This window comes from Carettochelys insculpta, chromosome 24, assembly GCF_033958435.1.
Source record: "Carettochelys insculpta isolate YL-2023 chromosome 24, ASM3395843v1, whole genome shotgun sequence".
In the NCBI taxonomy this organism is placed as follows: domain Eukaryota; kingdom Metazoa; phylum Chordata; order Testudines; family Carettochelyidae; genus Carettochelys; species Carettochelys insculpta.
The window spans coordinates 10,974,138-10,994,542 of NC_134160.1; the positions used below are offsets into that span (position 1 = coordinate 10,974,138).

Genomic DNA, 20,405 nt, shown 5'->3' on the forward strand with positions numbered 1-20,405 from the left:
GAGACTTGGAGCTGGAAGCAACAGGGCCAGGTCCACTGGAGCTTTAGATGGTAGTGGCAGAGTTCTCTTGGGAGCAGGGTCTCAGTCTTTTCCACACCAGGAATACCCAGAACCTGCCTCCCGTTGAGCAGCGTCTGAGGGAGACGTTGGTCGTTAGCCCCCAGGACTGGGCTATGAACTGCCACCCTCCCCGAGAACTGAACTCTTCCCAGCAGGACGAGGACATGTTTTATTGCAATGCCCTCTGGGCCCCAGCTGGTGGCTTGCAGCAGAGCTCCCAGCAGACGTGGGTTACAGCACGGCGGGACAGGAGGTGGTTTACAGTCCATCCCCGTCCCCCAAACCAGGAGGTAAAATCCCAGGTTTGGCTGTTGAAAGGCTGCTAGTGCATGTTCCCTGGTGCCCAGCCAACCCAAACCCTAATACAGCCTATCCCAAGCTAATTTGGCCACAGAACACTTTTGGGCTTGGAATATATTGATGGAAAACAGACACACGCTGGCCAGGGGAGGATGGTGGGGTGCGGGGTTTCATACTGAAGAGTCTCTGCATGTAATGTTCAAAAGTTGATTTAAAAGAGTTTGTAAAATAAGATATATCTAAAAAACAACTAAGAACAAAAAACAAGAGAAAAAAAGCCATCTGAACGAAGAACTCATGTCTGTCTGATAGGAGGATGGTTAGCAACCCTATAATTAAGTAGAAAATTAAAAATTAAGTGCAAACCCAAAACAAAAATCAATACACCAGCTGAAAGGAGGATGGCTGGTGTTATTCTCTTGTACAAAAACAAAGGACAATATTGTTCAAAAGACTGTCCTTTCTTCAAGCTAAAAAACATTTTTATGGAAAAAAATGCAAAACAAACTAGATATGGAAAAATATCTTTAAATTTTGTGGTTTTTAGAAGGGCTATTTTTACAGAAAACTACTACAATACCTACAATCGATACACTACTTCAATATTTCATAATTTAGCAGGAAAAACATTGCTGTCATCAAAAATCACTACCCTAATGCATGAGTGCCACGATTTGCACTGTTTGGTGCTGGCTGGAGCTGAAGTTGCAGCACAGCAGACTAAGTGGTAGGGAAACCCTTCCCCAGGGTGGCTGCCCCAAGCCCTGCCCCACTGCAGGGGCACCCAGGAGACTGACCCGCGATGCCTCCTCCACGCACTTGCAGTGTGTTGGTGGGATACAGGCCGGAGGTCACGAAGGCGGGGGTGCTGATGGCGGGGACGGGTGTGCCGTGGAAATTGTTGAAGTCGGGGATGCGGGTGAAGCTGCTGGCAGGATTTGGCTGGGTTGGGTTGGGTCCGAAGCAGGATTTCGAGTCTGGGCTGGATGTGCCATCGAGGTTTTCCGTCTGGGCTTTGTTCGATGCCTTCTCTTTGCAGTACACGCAGCCCATTCTGGGCAAAGCCTGCAAATGGCGGGGAGGACAGAGCACGGGCGTGGGTCAGACAGGGGGTGGCTGTGGCTCCGGTCATGCTGGGCAGAAACCCCACCCTTCTCCCAGGAACTGTGCCAGCACACGCCACGAGCCGCACATTGCTGCCCATCGGCGCCACCTGCAACCAGCCAGGACCAAGCTCCTTCCAGCCCAGGAAACTTCTCATTTTCTTCCCCTGTGCTGGCCAGCTCTGCCCACCAGCCATCCACCATCCTTCCCTTCCAGCCCAGGATCTCTGCTCCCCCACCCCAAAGGAAACCAAAGCACCCTCACCCCTGCCGATGCCAAGCTTGCCCCCTTCCTGCAGCACTGCCCCAGAGCCAGGGGCCCTGCAGCTCAGCCCCACCTGCCTCTTCCTGGGGCGGGGCTGGGTCAGCTTTGTGCCTCTCACCCTGGGAGCGGGCATGGTTGGCTGTGTGGGGCAGCCCAGATGTGGCCACAAGGCTCCATGGGGGGGTGGGGGGGGCACTCGCTGTCTTCACCTGTCTCCCCAGCTGCCGCACATGGCTTCTGCCTTGTGCCATCTGCCGGGCCAGCTGCCTGGCAATGAGGTCGGTGGGTCGAGCTGCGAGAAGCGGCAGGGGGGACAGAGATGTGCCCATCTGCCAGCGGGTTAGGGAGGGTCAGCAGGGCACAGGAGTCTGGCCCACAGGGCTGGGGGAGACCAGATGGAAGCACCTTGCACCCACAAAGCTGGATCTAAGAGGCTGGCAGGCAACTGGGCAATCAGACCAGCAGGTCCAGAGGCTGCGGCTGAACCCTGCACGGCTGGTGCCGGGTACGGGATAGAAATTCAACCCCCTCAAGTCCAGCCCCGATGCAGCCATGGCAAAGCTGCTCCTGAAGGCCAGCAGTTCCCAGGATCCCAGCCTTTCCCGTCTGTGCTGACTACAACCCCTGCCAGCCCCAGCCTGTCTCCTCCGAAAGGCAGGGGATGTCGCCCTGGCAGAGGCAGGCAGGGCTGGTGCCTATCAGCCCTGACACCAGCAGGGGATCCAGCTGAGGACCCAGCTGGAGGTGTTAGAGGGGAAGGAGCAAGGCACAGAGACACTGCAGGTACCAGACTCCTGCCCAAGAGAGAACAGTACCAGGCCAGCGCTGGGGGCCTGGGACAGACCTCAGGGGCTGCAGGCCAGGCCCAAGGCGTGTTGCTAGATGGACGCCGCTACTGACTCGGTTTCCACAGTGTCTGCAGGCTCAGCCGAGGCCCTTCCCCGCAGCCACGGAAACAGGAAGAGCCCTGCACAGCCGTGGTCAGAGCGCCGCTCCCAGCGCCTCTGCTGAGCTCGGGGCTCCTCGGTGGTTCCTGAGGGCCTGCTCTGTGCTAACCACACGGGCTGGGCTGAGAACTCAGCTGTGGCTTTGTCTATGGGGGGACATTTCTGGAAAGGTATCCCCAGGGTGACAGGCCCGGCTTCTAGCACACACAGGGACCAAACGCGGGCCCTGGGGGGGGCGGGCTGGGCTCAGCAGGGAGCTCTCCTGGCTGGTCACACCCATAGGCGGCTTCAGGGGCAGGTGCTGGGCACAGAGCTCCCTGGCCAACTCACCACCAGCACGGCACCAGGACCATTGGGATGCTGGGAAGCAGGTGGGGCAACCCCCCCCCCGCACTGCTAAGGCCCCTCCAGCAGCCCACTGGGATGGGCTACTGGCCCCCGCTGTTTACTTGGGACAACTCATGAGCAAACGGGCAGGAGGGCAGGGCACTGCCCAGCCCAGGGCTTGAACCCACGATGCTGAGATTACAAGTCTCTGGCTCTGCCTACTGAGCTAGCTGGGGGCAGGGACAGGGGCAGGGTCAGACCCACAGCTGCAGCCTGCCAGGGCCGCCCTGTCACGTCCCTGATGAACGCAGGAAGTGCCATTCGGTTTTGAGGAAGCAGCACCCAGCCCTTCTCCCGCGTCCGGCTCAGGCCTCTGGCTGCAGCAGGGCTGAAGGGGAAGCAGACTCTCCCGCTGGCTGGGCTTGATAGCGTGCAGCCAGTACGGCCCGTGCCCTCCCCAGCCCGCCCCCCCGTCCCTGGGCCAAGCCCTCCCCGGTAGAGCGCCAGCGCTGCGCACCCAGCCGGCCCACAGCAGCAAGCTCGGCAGAAGCAGCAGCAGCCTCTCACCCCACCAGAGCCACAGCGTCCTCTGGGTCCTGGCTCCGAGACCCAGGAGGGTCCAGAAGCAGCCCCCTCTGGCTTTCACCCTCCGACTCAGCTGCACCAGAACTGGCTGAGCAGACACCTCCTGGCTGCTGGCTCAGTGAGACCCATGGTGGCCTGACCTAGTGCCAAGGCATTGGCATGCTGAAGAGAGGCACAGATCTCCCGCCCATGTGACCAAGATGGGGTGGCCAGTCCTAGGCCCTCGTTGGCATGGCTGATGGGATCCAGGCAGGAGGGACCCCTGGCCAGGTGTGGCCCATTCCCTCTGGTTCTGGAACCACTTCTTTTCTCCCTGCCCTTTGGGGTGGTGGGGGAAGGAAACATGGCTCCCCCACCCCTCTCCCAGAGCACAGGTGCACCATGTGCGCTCAGGTGGCCCCAGAGGCAGAGTCAGGCAGGGAAGGCTGGTACTGTGAGCAGCAGCGGGAGCAGCTTGGAGGATGCAGGGCTGTGCAGGCTGGTGCCAATTCCTGCAGAGCGACAGAGCCATCACAGACGCCTGCTGCGGGCAGCCCCGGGTCAGACAGAAGGATGGACAGGGAGTAGGCACCTGGGTGGGGGCAGGCAAGGGGTCAGGACACCACGGGGTGCAGCGAGGGGGCACCAGAGGGAAGACCAAGGAGGATTCACACGGGGCCCTACAGCAGCCAGTGGGAGACAAGAGAGACACTGTGCAACTCAGCCCAACCCCCAGCGCCTCCAGCCTCTGGCCAGGACTCTACAGCAGGCTCCAGAGAACACCCCGGCCAGAGAGGTGCTACATGCAGCCGGCAGGGGCCAGAGGAGGCAGCATGGTCCCCAAGTGAGGGGGAAATCTGGCCAATGGGAGTGGAACGCGAGTGCTTCCCTGCAGCATGCACAAGCTTCTTCCTCCCCTGCCTGGATCCAGCCCTGGCTTGCTTGGATTGGGGCCATCAGGCTCTGGGCTTCCTCCCCTCCCTGCAGCGGGGAGCCGGCAGTGGCACTCCAGCCACGGTGCCCCCCTTCACACGTGGCTGGAGCACCAGCATCAGCTCATGTCCCTGTGGAGGAGAAGGGCAAGCCACAAGCCTCGCCAGCCAGACCCAGGCAAGCCAGCGGCCAGGCTGAAGGTTTCCCATCCCTGCCGTAAGAGCCTGGTTGGCCTTTGGTGGTTCCATGGAGCTGCAGAACGTTGCGGGGGTCACACACTGTGTTCTCCCTCCCCACAGGGAAGCCCAGGCTCAGCCCAGCTCTGCATGAGGGGGAAAACTCCCAAGGCCCAACACCTTCCTGTTCCCAGTGCCTCACCCACCTCCACACCAACACTCACTGGGCTGGCTCCTCCGGTCAGTTCAGCTGCTCCATGTTGGCTGCCTGAGGAGAACAAACACCTGGAGGACAGGAGAGAGGTGGGGAGATCCCTTAGGGCAATTCCACCACCCGTCCCGCCCATGACCGGCCACCTCAGAGAAGGGCCCAACATGCACTCGTCCCAGCCCAGCCTTGCTCACACCGGGCACCTCCTGCTCCACCCCCACCCAGGCTCAGCCCCTCTCACTCCCCAGCTACCTGGCTGCCAGGGATGGGGCCCAGTGACCAGCTCAGGAAACCCAGGCAGGACTCCTGGGCTCTTTCCCCAGCCTTGGGTAAACTACTGTGCCCTGAAATGGAGTTTCACACCCTCCCCGCCACACCCCCAAAGCACACGCTGCTGCAGACAGCTCGGCACTGCGGGAGCCTTGCATGCTGGCCGACAGACACCCAGCCCCCTTGAGAGCCATTGCTGGGCCGGGCACCTAACTGAGCACCATAGCAAAGTCTGGTCCCTCTGCACAGCAAGAGACCCAGGGTGGGAATTGCAAAGTGCATCTAAAGGGAGTGACACACCCAGCTGTCCAGGGGAGCTCCGTGTTATCTAAGTGGGGGGTGTCACTGGAGTCGGTAACATTAAACAAGGGTGGAGAGCAGAATAAAGCATTTCCAAGGGAAACACTGGTTAAAAAGTTAGCAGGAAACGAGGAAGGCCAACACAAAACAGCCGTGCGCACGTGCAGGGACACCCACACACGAGACACGGCCCCCTTCGTGACGGCCTGCGGGGGTCCCTGGAACGGTGAATTACGGCGTCACCTGTCCAGCCCCAGCAAGGGAGAGTTTTGCTGTTGCTAAGCTGTGCAACAACCCTGCCTTGCCAGCAAACTCCCCAGGACTCTGCCAGTGCAAACCCAGCCGTGCTGGTAACAAAGAGCATGCCCCAATTCCCACGCTGCCCAGCCTTGGGCAGGGGGCTAGACTTGAGGATGTCCTGAAGTCTCTTCCAGTCCTAGGGCTCTAGGACTTGCCCCTGCAATGCCCAGCTGCCTTCCTGAACACACTCGAAGTTACGTTTACGGTTGGTTTCATCTCTTGAGAGACAAACACACTGCAGCCTCTTGGCGTGATAGGGGTTAACTGGCCCTTTCCTTCCATCAAGGCACTGAATTGGTTCATAGTAAAACAAACTTATTTTAAGAGTTGTGGACAGGATCAAGTGATACTGAGGAAGACACCCCAAGGGTTACATGCAGGAAAAATATGCTTCGAAGACAAACATTCACAGCTCTAGCTCCTGCGCCAGATCGTTTCCCTACTTACAACAACTTCTCTGTTCCAGGCCATCTCCACCCTCAGAGCACCCACAGGCTGGCCTATGGCTTTTCCGCTCACTTTATATCGGCCCCAAGGCCAGTCACCCTCCATCAAGAGGCAGGAAGACTTCTAGGGAATGCAGCCTCCACGCTGCTGGTCCCCCCAGCCATAGTTAAGTGCTCCCCTTTCCCCACATAGAATCCTAGGGCTGGAAGGGACCTCAGGAGGTCATCGAGTCCAGCCCCCCGCCTAAAGTGGGATCAACCCCAACTAAATCATCCCAGCCAGGACTTTATCAAGCCGGGACTTAAAAACCTCCAGGGATGGAGATTCCACCACCTCGCTAGGCAACGCATTCCAGCGCTTCACCACCCTCCTGGGGAAACAGTTTTTCCTAATATCCAACCTACACCTCCCCCTCTGTAACTTCAGACCATTGCTCCTTTTTCTGCCATCTGTCACCACTGAGAACAGCCTCTCACCCTCCTCTTTAGAGCCCCCTTCAGGAAGTTGAAGGCTGCAATTAAATCACCCCTCAGTCTTCTCTTCTGTAAACTAAACAAGCCCAAATCCCTCAGCCTCTCCTCATAGGTCTTGTGCTCCCGCCCCTTAATCATTTTTGTTGCCCTCCGCTGAACCTGCTCCAGCACATCCACATCCTTTCTGTACTTGGGGGTGGGGGAGGACCAAAACTGGGCACAATATTCTAGATGTGTCCTCACCAGGGCTGAGCAGAGAGGAATAACCACTTCTGTAGATCGGCTCGAAATGCTCCTCCTAATGCACCCTGATATGCAGTTTGCCTTCTTGCCGACAAGGGCACACACCCTCTTGACTCATACTCAGCCTTTCATCCACCATAACCCCTAAGTCTTTTTCCACTGTACTGCTGCTGAGCCAGTCAGTCCCCAGCCTATAACAATGCCTGGGATTCTTCAGCCCCAGGACTCTGCACTTCTCCTTGTTGAACTGCATCAGATTCCTTTTCGCCCAATCCTCCCATTTATCCAGGTCACTCTGGATCCTATCTCTACCCTCCAAGGTATCTACCTTTCCCCCTAGCTTGGTGTCACCTGCAAACTTGCTGAGCGTGCAATCCAGTCCCTCATCCAGGTCATTAATAAAGACCATGCTCTCCTGCAGGCTCCGTTTCCTTTGCATGTGAATGAACCTCCAGCGCCTCTGCCCGACAACCCTGCTGGCCAGACAACAAATGCACCTTCGGCTGTCTAAGGCAGGCTGGGTTGTGCATTGCTGGCCGAGCATGTTGTACAGACACAATTCTAGTCCATATACACAGCCCGGTAACAGACTGGTGCTGAAAACACCTGCATGGTGTGTGTAGGATACCTTACAGGAGACCTTGCAACCTCCCCTCTCCATTGCCCCTCATTCCAGCAGCAGTAGGATATCTGGCGTCTTGCCCCTGCCCCTCCCCAGACTCAGCAGCCGGGCAGAAGACTCCTCCTGAGCCAGCGTGTTAGCTGCCATCTGTCATGATGCCTTGACTGAATTCTGGCCACCTGGCCATCTCCCCCATCCTCCTCTCCTGCCGGCTGGGCTGTGAAATGACTTTCCACGGAGGGTGGCTGAGCACAATAGGAGAGAGAAAGACAATGGGCCTTACCCCAGCTCAAGGACACCCCATGCCCTTCACGGCAGCTCCAGGAGGGGTGGGAGGGCGGGGCTGGACAGGCTTGATTTGGTTTGGGACTGGCTGAGTCCCCCCAACTCAGCTCTTTAACCCCTTATAAACTGGCCTTGCCCTGGCTGCCAGCCCACCAGATTGCTCAGCAGGCAGCACATAGGTCCACAGCCTCCAGCAGGTGGCACAGGGACACCTCAGGAGCTGCCAAGCTGGGAAAGAGCTGCAGGAGAGGTGGCATTTCCCCAGGTGCAGTCAATGGGAGTGGGGTCCTGTGCAGATCGACTGTCTGCCACCCCCTTCACAAAACCCTCAACACACGCGGGCACAGATACACAACTCCTACAGAGTCAGAGGGCACAAGCCCATGAAGAATCACACACACACACACACAACCCACCCGCTCAACCCCCCTCCCACACACCCCCTCTCTCCTGGCTGGAGAGCTCCATCTGCAGTGTTATTTCCCTGTTGTTGGGCAGTAACTGTCACATATCTATGTCAGAGCTGGAAATGACCTGGAGAGGTTGTCGAGTCCAGGTGGTGCCATGAGGGCAGGGGGCTATCACCACCCCTGAGAGAGGGGACTCATGACCCTGGGTTTCCAAGGCCAATGCTCGAATCCCTGAACTGTCGGAATCAGACACATTCCAAGGGCCACACGCCAGGCCACAATGGGCTGGTCTTGCCACAGTGAGGCAGCCCGTGTCCCACAGCATTAAGGGGCCACGTGGCAGCACTCCAATTGCCTGGCACTGGGAACCAACGCTCGAGGAGGAGGTTTCACAGAATCCCGGGGCATTAGACACACGGAGCAAGCGTCAGGCAGCCAGGTTTAGTGGCCTGGGCATGGAGTGGGGCACAGGAGAGCTCAATCCTTGGCTCTGCCCTTGGTGCACCGTTCCTCTCTCTGCCTTACTCCTGCCGGGTGCGTCTGGTGCATGGGGAGCCCGTCCCGCCCTGTCTGCCTGGGCAGTGCCTAGCACAGCCACACCTGGCTTTGTTTGGGCCTCCAGGAAGTTGTGGACTACAGACACTAAATACTCTTGAAATGGCTATTAAGTAGCTACCAGGCTGGGGCTTTCTAGGGGGGACCCGGCAGACTGATAACCATAGTGCCCCCTGTCCTGAGAAAACAGGTACCAGGGCTCTCAGTGGGTGCTGCACATCCAACTCTGCTCCTGCCGTCAGCAACAGCAGCTGCTCCTGGAGCTGAAGCAGCAGAGCCCCATGCCAGCAGAGAAGCCACCAGCAACTCGAGCAGGCCAAGCTTCTCCCCAGGCCCCCGTGCCCTGCCAATGGGCCTTGGCCAGATCTCACCAGCATTCACGGGTGGTGATCCATGCAACCCTCAGCCCAGCGCTGGTGCTGCCCACAAGCGAAGGCAGCGGAGGACTTGTTCACCGGGAACTGTGCTGAGTCCCACCAAACTCAATGCACCCAAACAGCTGCAGGTTTTGTGATCGAACCAGCCAAGCTGGGCTCGACCTGGGGACACCCGGCCTGAGTGTCTTCCGAACCCCATAGCCACTCAGTGCCCTGTTCCCTGAAACAGGCACCTCTGAATCCCTCTCAGGGTGGGACAGCAGGCAGGGGTGTCCCCAGCCTGAGGTCTCACATATCCAGGCATTGATCGTCTCCACCTTCATCGCACCACAGCCACTGAATCGACACAGGAGGGAGCAGCGGCGAGGGGGTGATTCTCCCCCCGACTCACAGGGTGAGTGACTACTCCTCCCCAGGCACATCACATACTCCCGCTACAGAGAAGTCGCCCCCAATCAGCCTTCCAGGAAGGAACCGCGGGGCAGCCTGACTGCGTCCCAAGGAAGTCAGGCATTGCAACACAATATTAGAGTCACCACAGTGGTGCTGCAGGGCAAGAACCCAAGCTGCCCTTTCACAAGGCAGGGACTGCCGGAGTGCAAGGTTCCACTCGGCCGGGTATGACCCTTGCTTTCATTTCCAGGCCCGGAGTTGTTGCGCAGCCTTGTTGCACGTTGTTAAACTGCTGGGCTCCGCCCTAGAGCTGGCTGCATTTCAATGCTGCGTGAAGCAATCGCTTCCTGCCTGCCCACCCCAGGGGCTGGGGCCCACTCCAGCCTCGTACTCCACTCAACCAAGTCCAGCAAGGTACTCTGGGACAATTCCGCCCTGGCTCCAGCCACGCCCTCCCATGCCACCCACTTCCCTGCAGCTGGAAAGCCTCCGATTGCTGAGAGCAGTTTCCCTGCCTGCTGGGAACCCACCCCAGTCCGTCCTCACATTGCTCCTCTCCCAGCCCTTGGCCAGGCTTCCTCAAGCTTTTCCACTGCCCCTGCAGACAAGGCAGCTCCCACGTGACCCCAATTCCATGGAGACATGCTGCCTCGGTGCAGTTCGTTCCTAGGGATTGCCGGCATTAGAAGCTCCTGTGATGGAGTGGGGGATACCTGTGTGTGTGTGTGTGTGTGTGTGTGTGGCTCACAGAGGGTGTGGGGCTCCTGCTGAGGGTAACCCTGACGACCAGGTAACACCTTTGTACTGCAGACAAAGGAGGAGGTGGAGCCTGAGGGGTTTGAATTGGAACTGGGAGTTGGGAAGCAGTTAGTCTGGGCTGAGGGAGAGTGAGACAAAGGAGGGGGCCAGGCCCCAGCTCTGGGGGCCCCTCGGGGCCTCCTCTCCTCAACATGGATGAAACTGGCTGTCTCTGCCTGCTGTACTGACTCCTCTGTATAATGCTGTGTCCTGTCGGCTAATAAACCTGCTGTTCTCCTGCTGAGTGAAAGACTCTCCTGCCTGCGGACAGGATGCAGAGCTTGGGGGACCCCAGAACCCCATCACACTGGTGTCAGAAGTGGGATGTTCTGCACCCCGAGGATGGAGCATCCAGTAGTAAGTGACGGGCGTCACGGAAGAAGAAGAGGGGCCTGCGAGACCCTGGTGTGCTGACGGGCAGTGAGGTGCAGCTCCCCAAGGCGGAGGGGCCTGCGGCCGAACCCAAGCAACTGTGGTCGTGGTCCTCGAGAGGGGGTGTCACACCCGAGGGGTTACTCCTGGGAATCTGTTGGAGTCGGTCCCAGAAGGTGGAGGGGCCGAGAGCCCAACCCCCAGGAACAAGTGACCCCTGAGGAGGCTGACGCTGAATGAGTTCTTCCCAAGACAGTGTGCTCATGGTCCCTGAGAGCGGGTGTCACACTGAAGAAGGGGTTCCGCTGGGAGTCTGTTGGAGTCAGTCCCAGAGGGCGGAGGGGCCTACGGCCTAACCCTGGGCAGCTTGTGACCCGCAAGGAGCCTGGCACACTGAAGGGATTCTTCCAGGAATCGTGGGGTGCAGAGGGCATCAGCCTGAGAGCCTGCAACCACGCTGAGCAACTCCGCTGTGAAGTGGCAGCACCTGGAAACTGAATCGAGATTAAAGAAGCTGGACAAGGCAGCGTGGATGTGCAGTGGCAGAGCTGAGGGTTAAGGAAAATCCTGCAGAGGTGAGCCCGGATCGGGGCAGGGAACCCTGGACTGCCTGGAGCTCTGAACCGAGTGGCCTGCCGCAGCTCAAGGAGGGAAGGAGCGATTCCAACCCATCATCTACTAGTGGCCAAGACAGACCTGCGGAGAGTTTTCCAGGCCTGGGCCAAGGAAGGTGCCTGTGTGTTTGTGCAGGAAGCAGCTTGTCCACTGGGAATGGCAAGTTGTCTGTGAGAGAAGCTGCTTCACCTTCTGTGTGTGTGGAGACCAGCTGGGGGGCTGGGACAAAGGAGAGAGTGTCTCCCATTGTCTGTCTGTGTTGAACAGCAGCAGCAGCCTGGGGAGAGAGCAGAGCCTGCGTTTGGAAAAGATGCCAATGAGGAAACTAGCCCATTGTCTGAGGAAGACTTCCCCAGCCTAGGATGGCTGGAGAAGGATCCACCAAAAAAGAGCATTCCAGGTGTGTCTCTGAATCCAGCCATGGCGGCTGGAGCAGAGGGAATGGCTCTGGGATGGGCAGTGGTATCCCTGCTAAGGACACTGGTCCTTGGTGCAAGAAAAGTGCTTCTGCTTCTGGGGAAGTGAATCCTTTGCCTGAGCCTGTGGGGGCTCGAAATGGAGCCAAGATCCCAGAGCTGGATCTGAGGGCAGCTGAAGCCCAGATGGGAAGTGGGCCTACCTCTGTCTCTCTCAGGGGGGATGATGCTTTAACGTGGTCTAATCCAGTTAGTATCATCAGGGAATCCCAGAGACCAGACGATTCTGGTAGTTGTTCTTTGCCTGATGCTGAGGTGTTATTGGGAGGGGGTGAGAGGACTCTGTCCTACCGGAGTCATCCTCTTGCCAGGACACAAGAACAGACAGGCAATGGAGTTACGCTGACTGATGAAGATAAAGGAGCTGGTAGCAGAAGGGAGGAAAGGGATCCTAACCTTCTGTCCGGTGGTACTGGCTGTCTGCCTGGAGGGGGATTACGTGGGAATCTGCCTGATGGGCCAGAAGTGATCCTGGGCGTAGGTGAAACCCAGGAGCTGGTTGTGGCTCAAGGGAGCAGTGCCCCCATGGAGGCAGACAGGAGTGAGTTATTGTTTGGGGAAGCTCTTAAGGAAGAGAATTTCCCTGAAACTTTTCCTGACCCGTCTGTGGGGACTGCAGAAAATGGGAGTGAGGTGAAGGAGAGTGAACAGGAAAGGTGCATGTCTGTAAGAGCCAGAGCAGCCCTTTGCCTGGGGAGAAGTTTGTTTCAGCTCCTGATGGCCAGGACCTGCCTCAGTATGAAACCACTGGCTGTGCTCTGGAAGGGTCCAAAGCAGGCAGTGTAAAAGTTTCTCAGGAATTGGAAGTTGGTGCAAGTAAAGTGAAAACTATCAGGGAATGTGAGCAGCCCTGTGAGAACCAAATAAAACAGCTGCACAGTCAGTCTCTGTAGCATGCAGGAGAGCGCCAGCAATTCCCCATCTCCAGATGGTGGAAACACTTATATTCTTATACTGGACTCCATTTCTGATTCCATGGGGAGGCAGTAGTTGGAGGTGGAAGGACAAAGAAGCTTTGGGCCTGGTGGGCCAGTAAGGGATAAACAGGGATTCCTTCATGTGGATTCTGCATCTGGGACTCACAAAACAACTCTCAGAAAGCAGTTTGGTTTGCAAATTTCCAGGCTGGTAGGGAGGGGGCCATCTCCCTGAGATCATCAATGGCCCAGCTCTTGTTAGAAGGGAGGGTACAGCCAGAGAGATCAGATTTCCACCCCAGGGGGCAAGGGAGAAGATTAGAACTTGATGGTGTTAAGAAAGGCCTCAGCCATTTATCCCCAAAATACCAGATTCTCAAGGAGGTTACACAAAAGTTGTGGTCTACCAAAGAGCAACGTAAATGTACAGTTGCAATGGGTTTGTTCTGTTACTCACGCTGACTACTGTAACCAAGGGGGTGCTGCTACCAAAAGCTGTAAAATTGTACCATGCACTGAATGTTTGGAAAGAGCCATTTGACATGATGACATTGATGTAGAAGCATGAGTTGTATGTTGAAGGAGTCTGTAACTCTGAAATGTCACCATTGTTCCCTGTAACTAGTCTAGCAACCTCTCACATGAGGAGGAACATTCCAAACCTATTGTGGGGCATGGAAGGGGAAACTGAGGCACACAACCATTTTGGTGGTCTGGCTAAATGCCAAGGGTGGAAGCATTTGTACCTTCTTTTACTGGACTGTAACTGAATTCCAGACATTGGCCGGAGCAGCTGTATGGACTGGTGGTCAGATGGGGCAGGACCCAGACCACAAAAGACCTGTTTGATCTGTTGGTGCTGCAGCATCTGTATGGGCTCTGCCCGCCCGACTTGAGAACGTGGCTGACGGACTGGGGCCGAAGCAGGGAGACCGACCAACCCAAGGGAACTAAAGGGACTTGCCCGGCTGCATCACATGAAAAGGGCCAAGACCAAGCTCCTGACTTGGAGCCTCCCCCAGCAGGACTATGACGTGGAGGTGGTGCACATCAAGGGGAGAACAGAGGGTACAGCCAATGCCCTGTCACAAGGGGAGAGCCCCGAACTTCCCCAGGTCACCAGTTGAGTGACCCCGCTCAGTTCGGTCTGGAAGGGGGGAGAGATGTGATGGAGTGGGGGATACCTGTGTGTGTGTGTGTGGCTCACAGAGGGTGTGGGGCTCCTGCTGAGGGTAACCCTGACGACCAGGTAACACCTTTGTACTGCAGACAAAGGAGGAGGTGGAGCCTGAGGGGTTTGAATTGGAACTGGGAGTTGGGAAGCAGTTAGTCTGGGCTGAGGGAGAGTGAGACAAAGGAGGGGGCCAGGCCCCAGCTCTGGGGGCCCCTCAGGGCCTCCTCTCCTCAACATGGATGAAACTGGCTGTCTCTGCCTGCTGTACTGACTCCTCTGTATAATGCTGTGTCCTGTCGGCTAATAAACTTGCTGTTCTCCTGCTGAGTGAAAGACTCTCCTGCCTGCGGACAGGGTGCAGAGCTTGGGGGACCCCAGAACCCCATCACAGCTCCCCGTCAGGCCATGCTGATGCGGGGACAACCCACCTGCACCGGCACCGACTGCCGCTTGTGGGCAGTGACGGCAGCTGGAGCAGAACTGAAGTGTAGACACCTGCCCAGATAGGCCAGCGTAAGCTGTCCAGCATCAGCCCCGTTCTGCAGCGTAGGTCAGACCTGGGGCTCTCTGGGCTCTGAGCTTTGGGCTGATGTCTCCATGTCTCCCTGACCCCCCTCTCTGTTCTGGCCTCATCCAGTCACTGGGTTTCAATCCAGGCTGCCTGGGTCATTAGCCAGCCTGCCAATCCCACCCTGCCGGCAGGAAGCGCAGGGCAGGCTCTGGGGCAGTTTCAGGGCTGCCCTCTCATGGGTGATGGGGTTCAGCCTGAGGTCCTTACAATTGGGTCCTCTGTTCTCCAAGGCAGTGTGGGGAGTCCTGTTCCTCAGGGGAGCAGCGTGGAATCCTGTTCCTCCTACCTGGGTGAGCCCGCCGAAGGGAGCAGCTACTCGGTAGCTCGACCCGCCCCAGCCAACCACCCTGGCTCTGGGACTCCCTACGGACCCACACTGGCGACCTCCTCCCCAGACCCTCTGATGACCCTGTCATGGCACAGCTTGCATCTGAAGATCACAGCTCAAGAACTGCAGCTCAATAACCTGCCTCTGGCCCTGCAGAGAGGACAGAGGGGCTGGGCCAGAACTGGGAGCTAAGAAGGAGGACAGAAAAAAAGGCAAAGATAAGGGAGCCCCTGGAGAGGAAGGGAAGAGTCAGTGAGGGACTGGGAGCAAGCTGGATCGTGGGTAGGGACTGCCAACGTGGAGCAGGCCCAGGCACGAGCTCTGGGGAAGGGACGGAGGCTGGACACATACAGAAGGAGATGCAGATCTGGGGAGCAGGAGGAAGCAGCAGGGAGCAGGCCAGGGCAAGGCTTGGCATGTGCTTTGGAGATGGAGGTGAGGGGTAGGCCCAGGGAACAGTCTCCAGGGCAGGGAGGAACGGCCAGTTATGAGCAGAGGGCACAACACACGCACCCCTTCGCAAAAGGGTGAGCAAGGGGCCATGGCCCCCAGACTTGGCCTCCAAGGGATCGGCCCCTGTGCCGACACAATGGAGGGGGCCATGTTCATCTGTCCAGCCCAGGAAGAATTTTCTGACTATGCCTCCCTGCTCTCCCTCCTCCCAAGCCACTTCCTCGTCCCCCGGCTCTCCAGCCGCACGACCAAGAGAGGGCCACGCAGGGCCAGCTGCGATCTGCCCAGCCGGGACTCCTCGAGGCAGGAGGCAAGGGAAATGCAGAGGAGGGCTGCTAGCCGGCACAGCCCCTGGGGGCACCAGCTCAGCGCCTGGCTGGGTTTCTGACTGCTCCGCTGGAAGCATCTCCCTGCGGATCCAGCCTGTTCACCACTGCATAGGGGCAGCCGTTGGCCAAGAGACGCTGGAATGGGATGTTCCTGTCTCCCTGGAAAAGGAGTCCGGGAACAGCAGAAAGGCCTTGCCATCGAGAGTCGGGGAGGGGTACAGCTCGGTCCCCCCCCCCGCCCGCAAAAATGACAGGCCAGGACCAGAGGAGAGGTACTAGGCCAGGCCCTGCCACGCGACTCTGGGTGCCCTCGCAGTCACCCCCCTGCCCGTGTCTATCCCAGTGCTGGGAGGGAGGCAGCCCATGGGGTACTGACAGCTCAGAGACCGACTTGCTCACAATCACAGCAGAAATGGGGGGGGGGCAGGTGGGCAAGAGGGGGCGGATTTGAACCTAGGTCTTCCTGAGCTGCAACTCTAACCACAACCCCTCGTCCCACCGAGGGCAGGGCGGCCAACTTCTCCCTGCGGCAGCTGACTTCTGTAAATCGAGCTGCTCCCACCCTCACCCAACCCTGCGCCGTCCACACGACCTGGCCGGGGAGGGTGCTGAGTCTCCGTTGCCCAGCCCATTCAGCCACCCGTGTGGTCAGGGGACCACTGCCCGGTTAGAGCTCAGCCACTGCCAGCTACCACACCCCACACAACCCAGCCCCTAGTGCAGAGCACTCCAGCAGCCTCCCCCTTCGTCATGCAAGGCAGGAGGTGAAATACAACAGCGGTTGCCTGCGGATGGAGCTCAAGCCAGCCCTCCATGGCTATGGGGCCAGGAGCTCGGAGGCAGCACAAAGCGGGGACGTGGCCCGGCTGGAATCAAGAGGCCTGGATTCAAATGCTCTGGGGAGCTCTGGGATGGCTCTGGCGACAGCCTGAGGGACCTCGGTCTATGGCGCTTGGCACAGAGAAGGTTCAGGGTGAGCCGCTCGCTCCGTCTACCCCTACATGGGGAACAAACGGCCAGAGGCTCTGCTGGGGTCACAGACAACCCCTCGCAGTGGAGGAACCCCTGCAGGACTTACACCCTGTGACTGCACTTCTCTCCCTGGGGCAGCCCCTCGCGCAGGTGGCCAGCTGGGCCTGTCTCTGTGGCACAGCCGCCCTGGGAAGTCCCCTGAACTCGGGGCCGGTTTGTTCCCACTCCCAGTTCTGCACACCCGGCATGGGAAGCTGTTCAGCTTCTCAGAACGGAAGAGGAAGGGGAGCTGTGGAGACGCCGCGCCTGCAGCAGGGTGCGGGGGACCGGCTCCTCGCCCAGGGCGTCCTCAGGCAGGTGAAGCGCGAAGGGAGGGGCTGACATTTCTGTCCCCACCCAGAAGGCTCTCTGCACTGTGGGCTACGGAGAGGCTGGGCTGCTTCTGGGCAGAAGGGGCCCTCTTCCAGAGCATGCTGAGCTCCTCTGGCTTCCCTGGCGTCTCACCCGGCCCAGTGAAACCTGTGCTGCCCACAGGCTGGGAGACGTAGCTGCCTCCAACCCCAGGGCACTAGTCACCGTCAGGTGAGCTCACAGCAACACACAGGGCCTGACTTTCCAATATCCTGCCACCATGCCCCCGGATCACTAATAGTAGCTGTATTACGGTAGTGCCTAGGGATGAAGGGCTGCACTGTATGCATGGTAAGAGACAGGCCCTGCACCCCAAGAGCTTGGAGGGGAAACTGAGGCACAGAGACGCAGGGGGGTGACATTTCTGAGGTGGCAGAGCAGGGCCACATCCGAGCTAGGAATAGAACTGGGGACCAGCTGGGGCCTGATCCAGTAGGCCATGAATACTGGAAACAAGAGCTGCCCTGGCTGGAGCACCCCACGGTCCTAGACTAGGCTGCAGGCCCACTGAAATGCAGCCAGTTCTGTAGTAGAGGACGGCAGCCACCCACCTGCTGCCCAGCGCTGTGAATTCAGGCCCAGGGCACCATGTAAAGCCCCAGGGAGAATGGCCAGCAGTCTTCAGCACACAGCAGAGCCAATGGGGCCTGTGGTCACCCAGCCTCAGGTCTGCCAACAGAGGCCCGGCGCACCAACTGCCCCTGATGCTCCTTCAGCCACAGTAACACTGCTCTGCTGCCTCGCCCGGCTGCGAAGGGCTTGGCACTGCGGCCTGACTGTGCTGGGCCCAGTGTGGAGCCAGCTCCCACTTTCTCCCAGGGCCTGCAGTGGCTCCCAGCCCCGCAGCCCACCCTGGAAGGAGGAAGGGCTGAGTTGCCTCTGGCAGGATTTGAACCTGCCACCCCTGTCATCCCACCCTCAGTGCTACCATGCACTATGGACAGAAGGAGCCTCCGGTGGCTGCACCCCAAGCAAAGGGAGCATCAGTACAGGGCCACTCAGCCTCTCTGCCCCGTCAGCCTCATGCTCTCCAGCCAACTCTCCATGGGGACGGGAGAAATCAGGGGGCCAATGCCCTCCCCACATTAGCCTCCACCCCAGTCGGTAGACCCTGGACTACAAGCAGCCAGGAAGGGTTATAGTAAAGGCCCACCCTGTGCTGGGGGAAAAGGCCTGTGCCCCACGCTGCCCCGAAGTCCCTGCCCCTCAGTGGCACAATTCCCCATTGCCTTGGTGGCTCCCTCAGAGGGTGCCCAGAACCTCTATCTGGCCTTCCACGAATATGTAAGAGGGAGCCGGTCCCAGGAGCTGCACAAGAGCTGCTAGTGAGGTGGCTTGAGTGCCCTGGAGATCTGTCTGGCCTCCTGCCCCTGCGTGAGCCAGCCCGGTGCCAGACCCTCTGCCCAGCAGCACCCATTGTTGGGGAGGGCCCCCTCGGGTGAGCTGGCGGAATCCCCCTCCTGCCCTGGGCACTCAGTTCCGGCAGCTGAGCCAGGCTCCCACCTGTCAGCGACACAATGAGCGGGACCGCCGAGAGGATCAACAAGGAGCCACTGTGGTTGGGCCAGGAAAAAAGGGTCTAAGAAACCCTCTCACGGAGCAGCCCTGTGAGCTACCTGAGCTGAGCCAGGGAACTGCCAGCACCAGGGCCAACATGCCGGCCTCACCCACCACAGCCCCTACCCTCCTTCCCCCCTCAGGCACAGCCCACCCCCGGCCCTTCCCTCGCCGGGAGTTCCCATCCCACACCGGTGCACTTGAGCACAGCCACAGCGGGACCTCCTCACAGAATCCCAGGGCTGGAAGGGACCTCAGGAGGTCATCTAGTCCAGCCCCCTGCTCAGAGCAGGATCAACCCCCACTAAGTCATCCCAGGCAGGACCTTGTCCAGCCGGGACTTAAAAACCTCAGGGGATGGAGAATCCACCACCTCTGTAGGCAACGCATTCCCCACTGCAGTCCCTACCTGTATTCCCTCCTCAGAGGCTTCACGCACACTAGGCAGGAATGAAGCTCATGCCTGTGCCTCAGTGCCAGCTGCCCACGGCCGCCTGTCCCCACCTGCCTGCTCCTCAGCCACCCAGGGTAGTGTGAAATCCCAGGGTTGCATCACAGCTGGGCTTCCAGCAGACCCGCCCTACGCTGCCTACAAGACAGGCTGGTAACAGTCCCCGGCGTTTTGGGGGCCGGGGGGGGGGGGGGGGAGAAATCACATGGACAGACAGTCAGGAATTTTCTAACAACAAGGGGAGGCCGGGGGGGGGGTCGATTTGTCTGAACTGCTCGCAGGAAATGAGCACTTAACTACACGATGAAAATGACGACAAGATCCAACTTCTGGGTTAAAAACTATTTTGTATGATATTTAACAAGGCTAAAAGGTCAGAAATGACCTCCAAAAGCCTCCCTTGACGCAGGCCGTCTGGCCGCAGCTCTCCCGCTCATTTTCTCCCAATCCACAGGTAGCATAAATGTTATTACATGCACTGTGGCTTGTGCAGATGTGCACCGTACATGCTGCTAGCTGCAGGTACCCTGGTAACCAGCTGGGCAGCACCCGACCCTCTCCCGGCTGACCACCCAAGGGCTCTGCCTACAAGGAACCCCGCCAGAGAGCTCCAATCCTTCCTCCCACCTGGCCAGTACAACAGTGGGAAATTTGCAACACCGCAAGGTGTGTAGAAGGCAGGAGAGATACAACTATATCCTCTTGCATGTACACCTCTCCTCCCTCTGCCCCCCGACGCCCGCACCACCGCGTACAGCTCCTGTCGTACAGCAGGCAGGCTCTAATCCACCCAAGCTGCAATTTGGCCTTGGGATCTTTAGCAAACTTGAGGCCAGGTTCCTCACCAAAAGCCATCTGGTATGGCTCCCATGTGCGAATAGCAGCGCTGCCTAGCGTACAGGGGACCGGGAATACTGGGCTCCGTTCCCAATTCTTCCGGCCTCGGAAAAGTTGCTTTGGCAACTATGCCTCAGTTTCTCTGACTGCACGATGGGGATATGCACAATTTCCTGCCTCAGAGGGCCGGGGGTTGCTTTGGTGACTGGTGACCTCAGAGCACCAACTTCCTCATACGGTAGAATAAGCCCCTTCTGCCCCGCAGAGTGGGTAGGACATGGGGGGGGGGGGGATTAGCAAGTGCCTGTCCAAACACAATACCCTTCCCCTTACCCCCACTCTCCACACACCCGTCTCGATTCCGCCACTCCCACTCCCCGCCACATGGTGAGCACACGCTCCAGAGCGGACCCTTCCCAGAGGTCTCATCATTTTGCCCCCGGGCAGCTCTGCAGCCTATTGCCCAGCTGTAGCTGTAGCCAAGCACAGCCACCTGCCCTGGTGGAGCAGGGAGCCAGTTTGGGATTTGGTGCCGGCTCGGGTCTGCACCTCCTACTTCAGACACGCCCCAGCTCCTCCGGGG

The 20,405-nt window shown here is 58.6% G+C and overlaps 1 protein-coding gene across 5 annotated transcripts in view; it reads right to left on the reverse strand.

The window, feature by feature from the left end:
• Nucleotides 1-20,405, reverse strand: part of FGR (FGR proto-oncogene, Src family tyrosine kinase) — a 47,312-nt gene that overhangs the window by 12,805 nt on the left and 14,102 nt on the right. For 2 of the 5 annotated variants that reach the window (XM_074976108.1, XM_074976103.1), the window contains exons 2-3: nt 4,900-4,960; nt 1,158-1,425 (exon numbers count right to left, since the gene is read on the reverse strand). In XM_074976108.1, the coding sequence (XP_074832209.1) occupies nt 1,158-1,413 (256 nt within the window). In that variant the 5' untranslated portion in view covers nt 1,414-1,425; nt 4,900-4,960. Of the gene's footprint in view, nt 1-1,157; nt 1,426-4,881; nt 4,961-20,405 lie in introns of all 5 variants that reach the window. The other 3 variants (XM_074976104.1, XM_074976106.1, XM_074976107.1) reach the window with 2 other exon arrangements.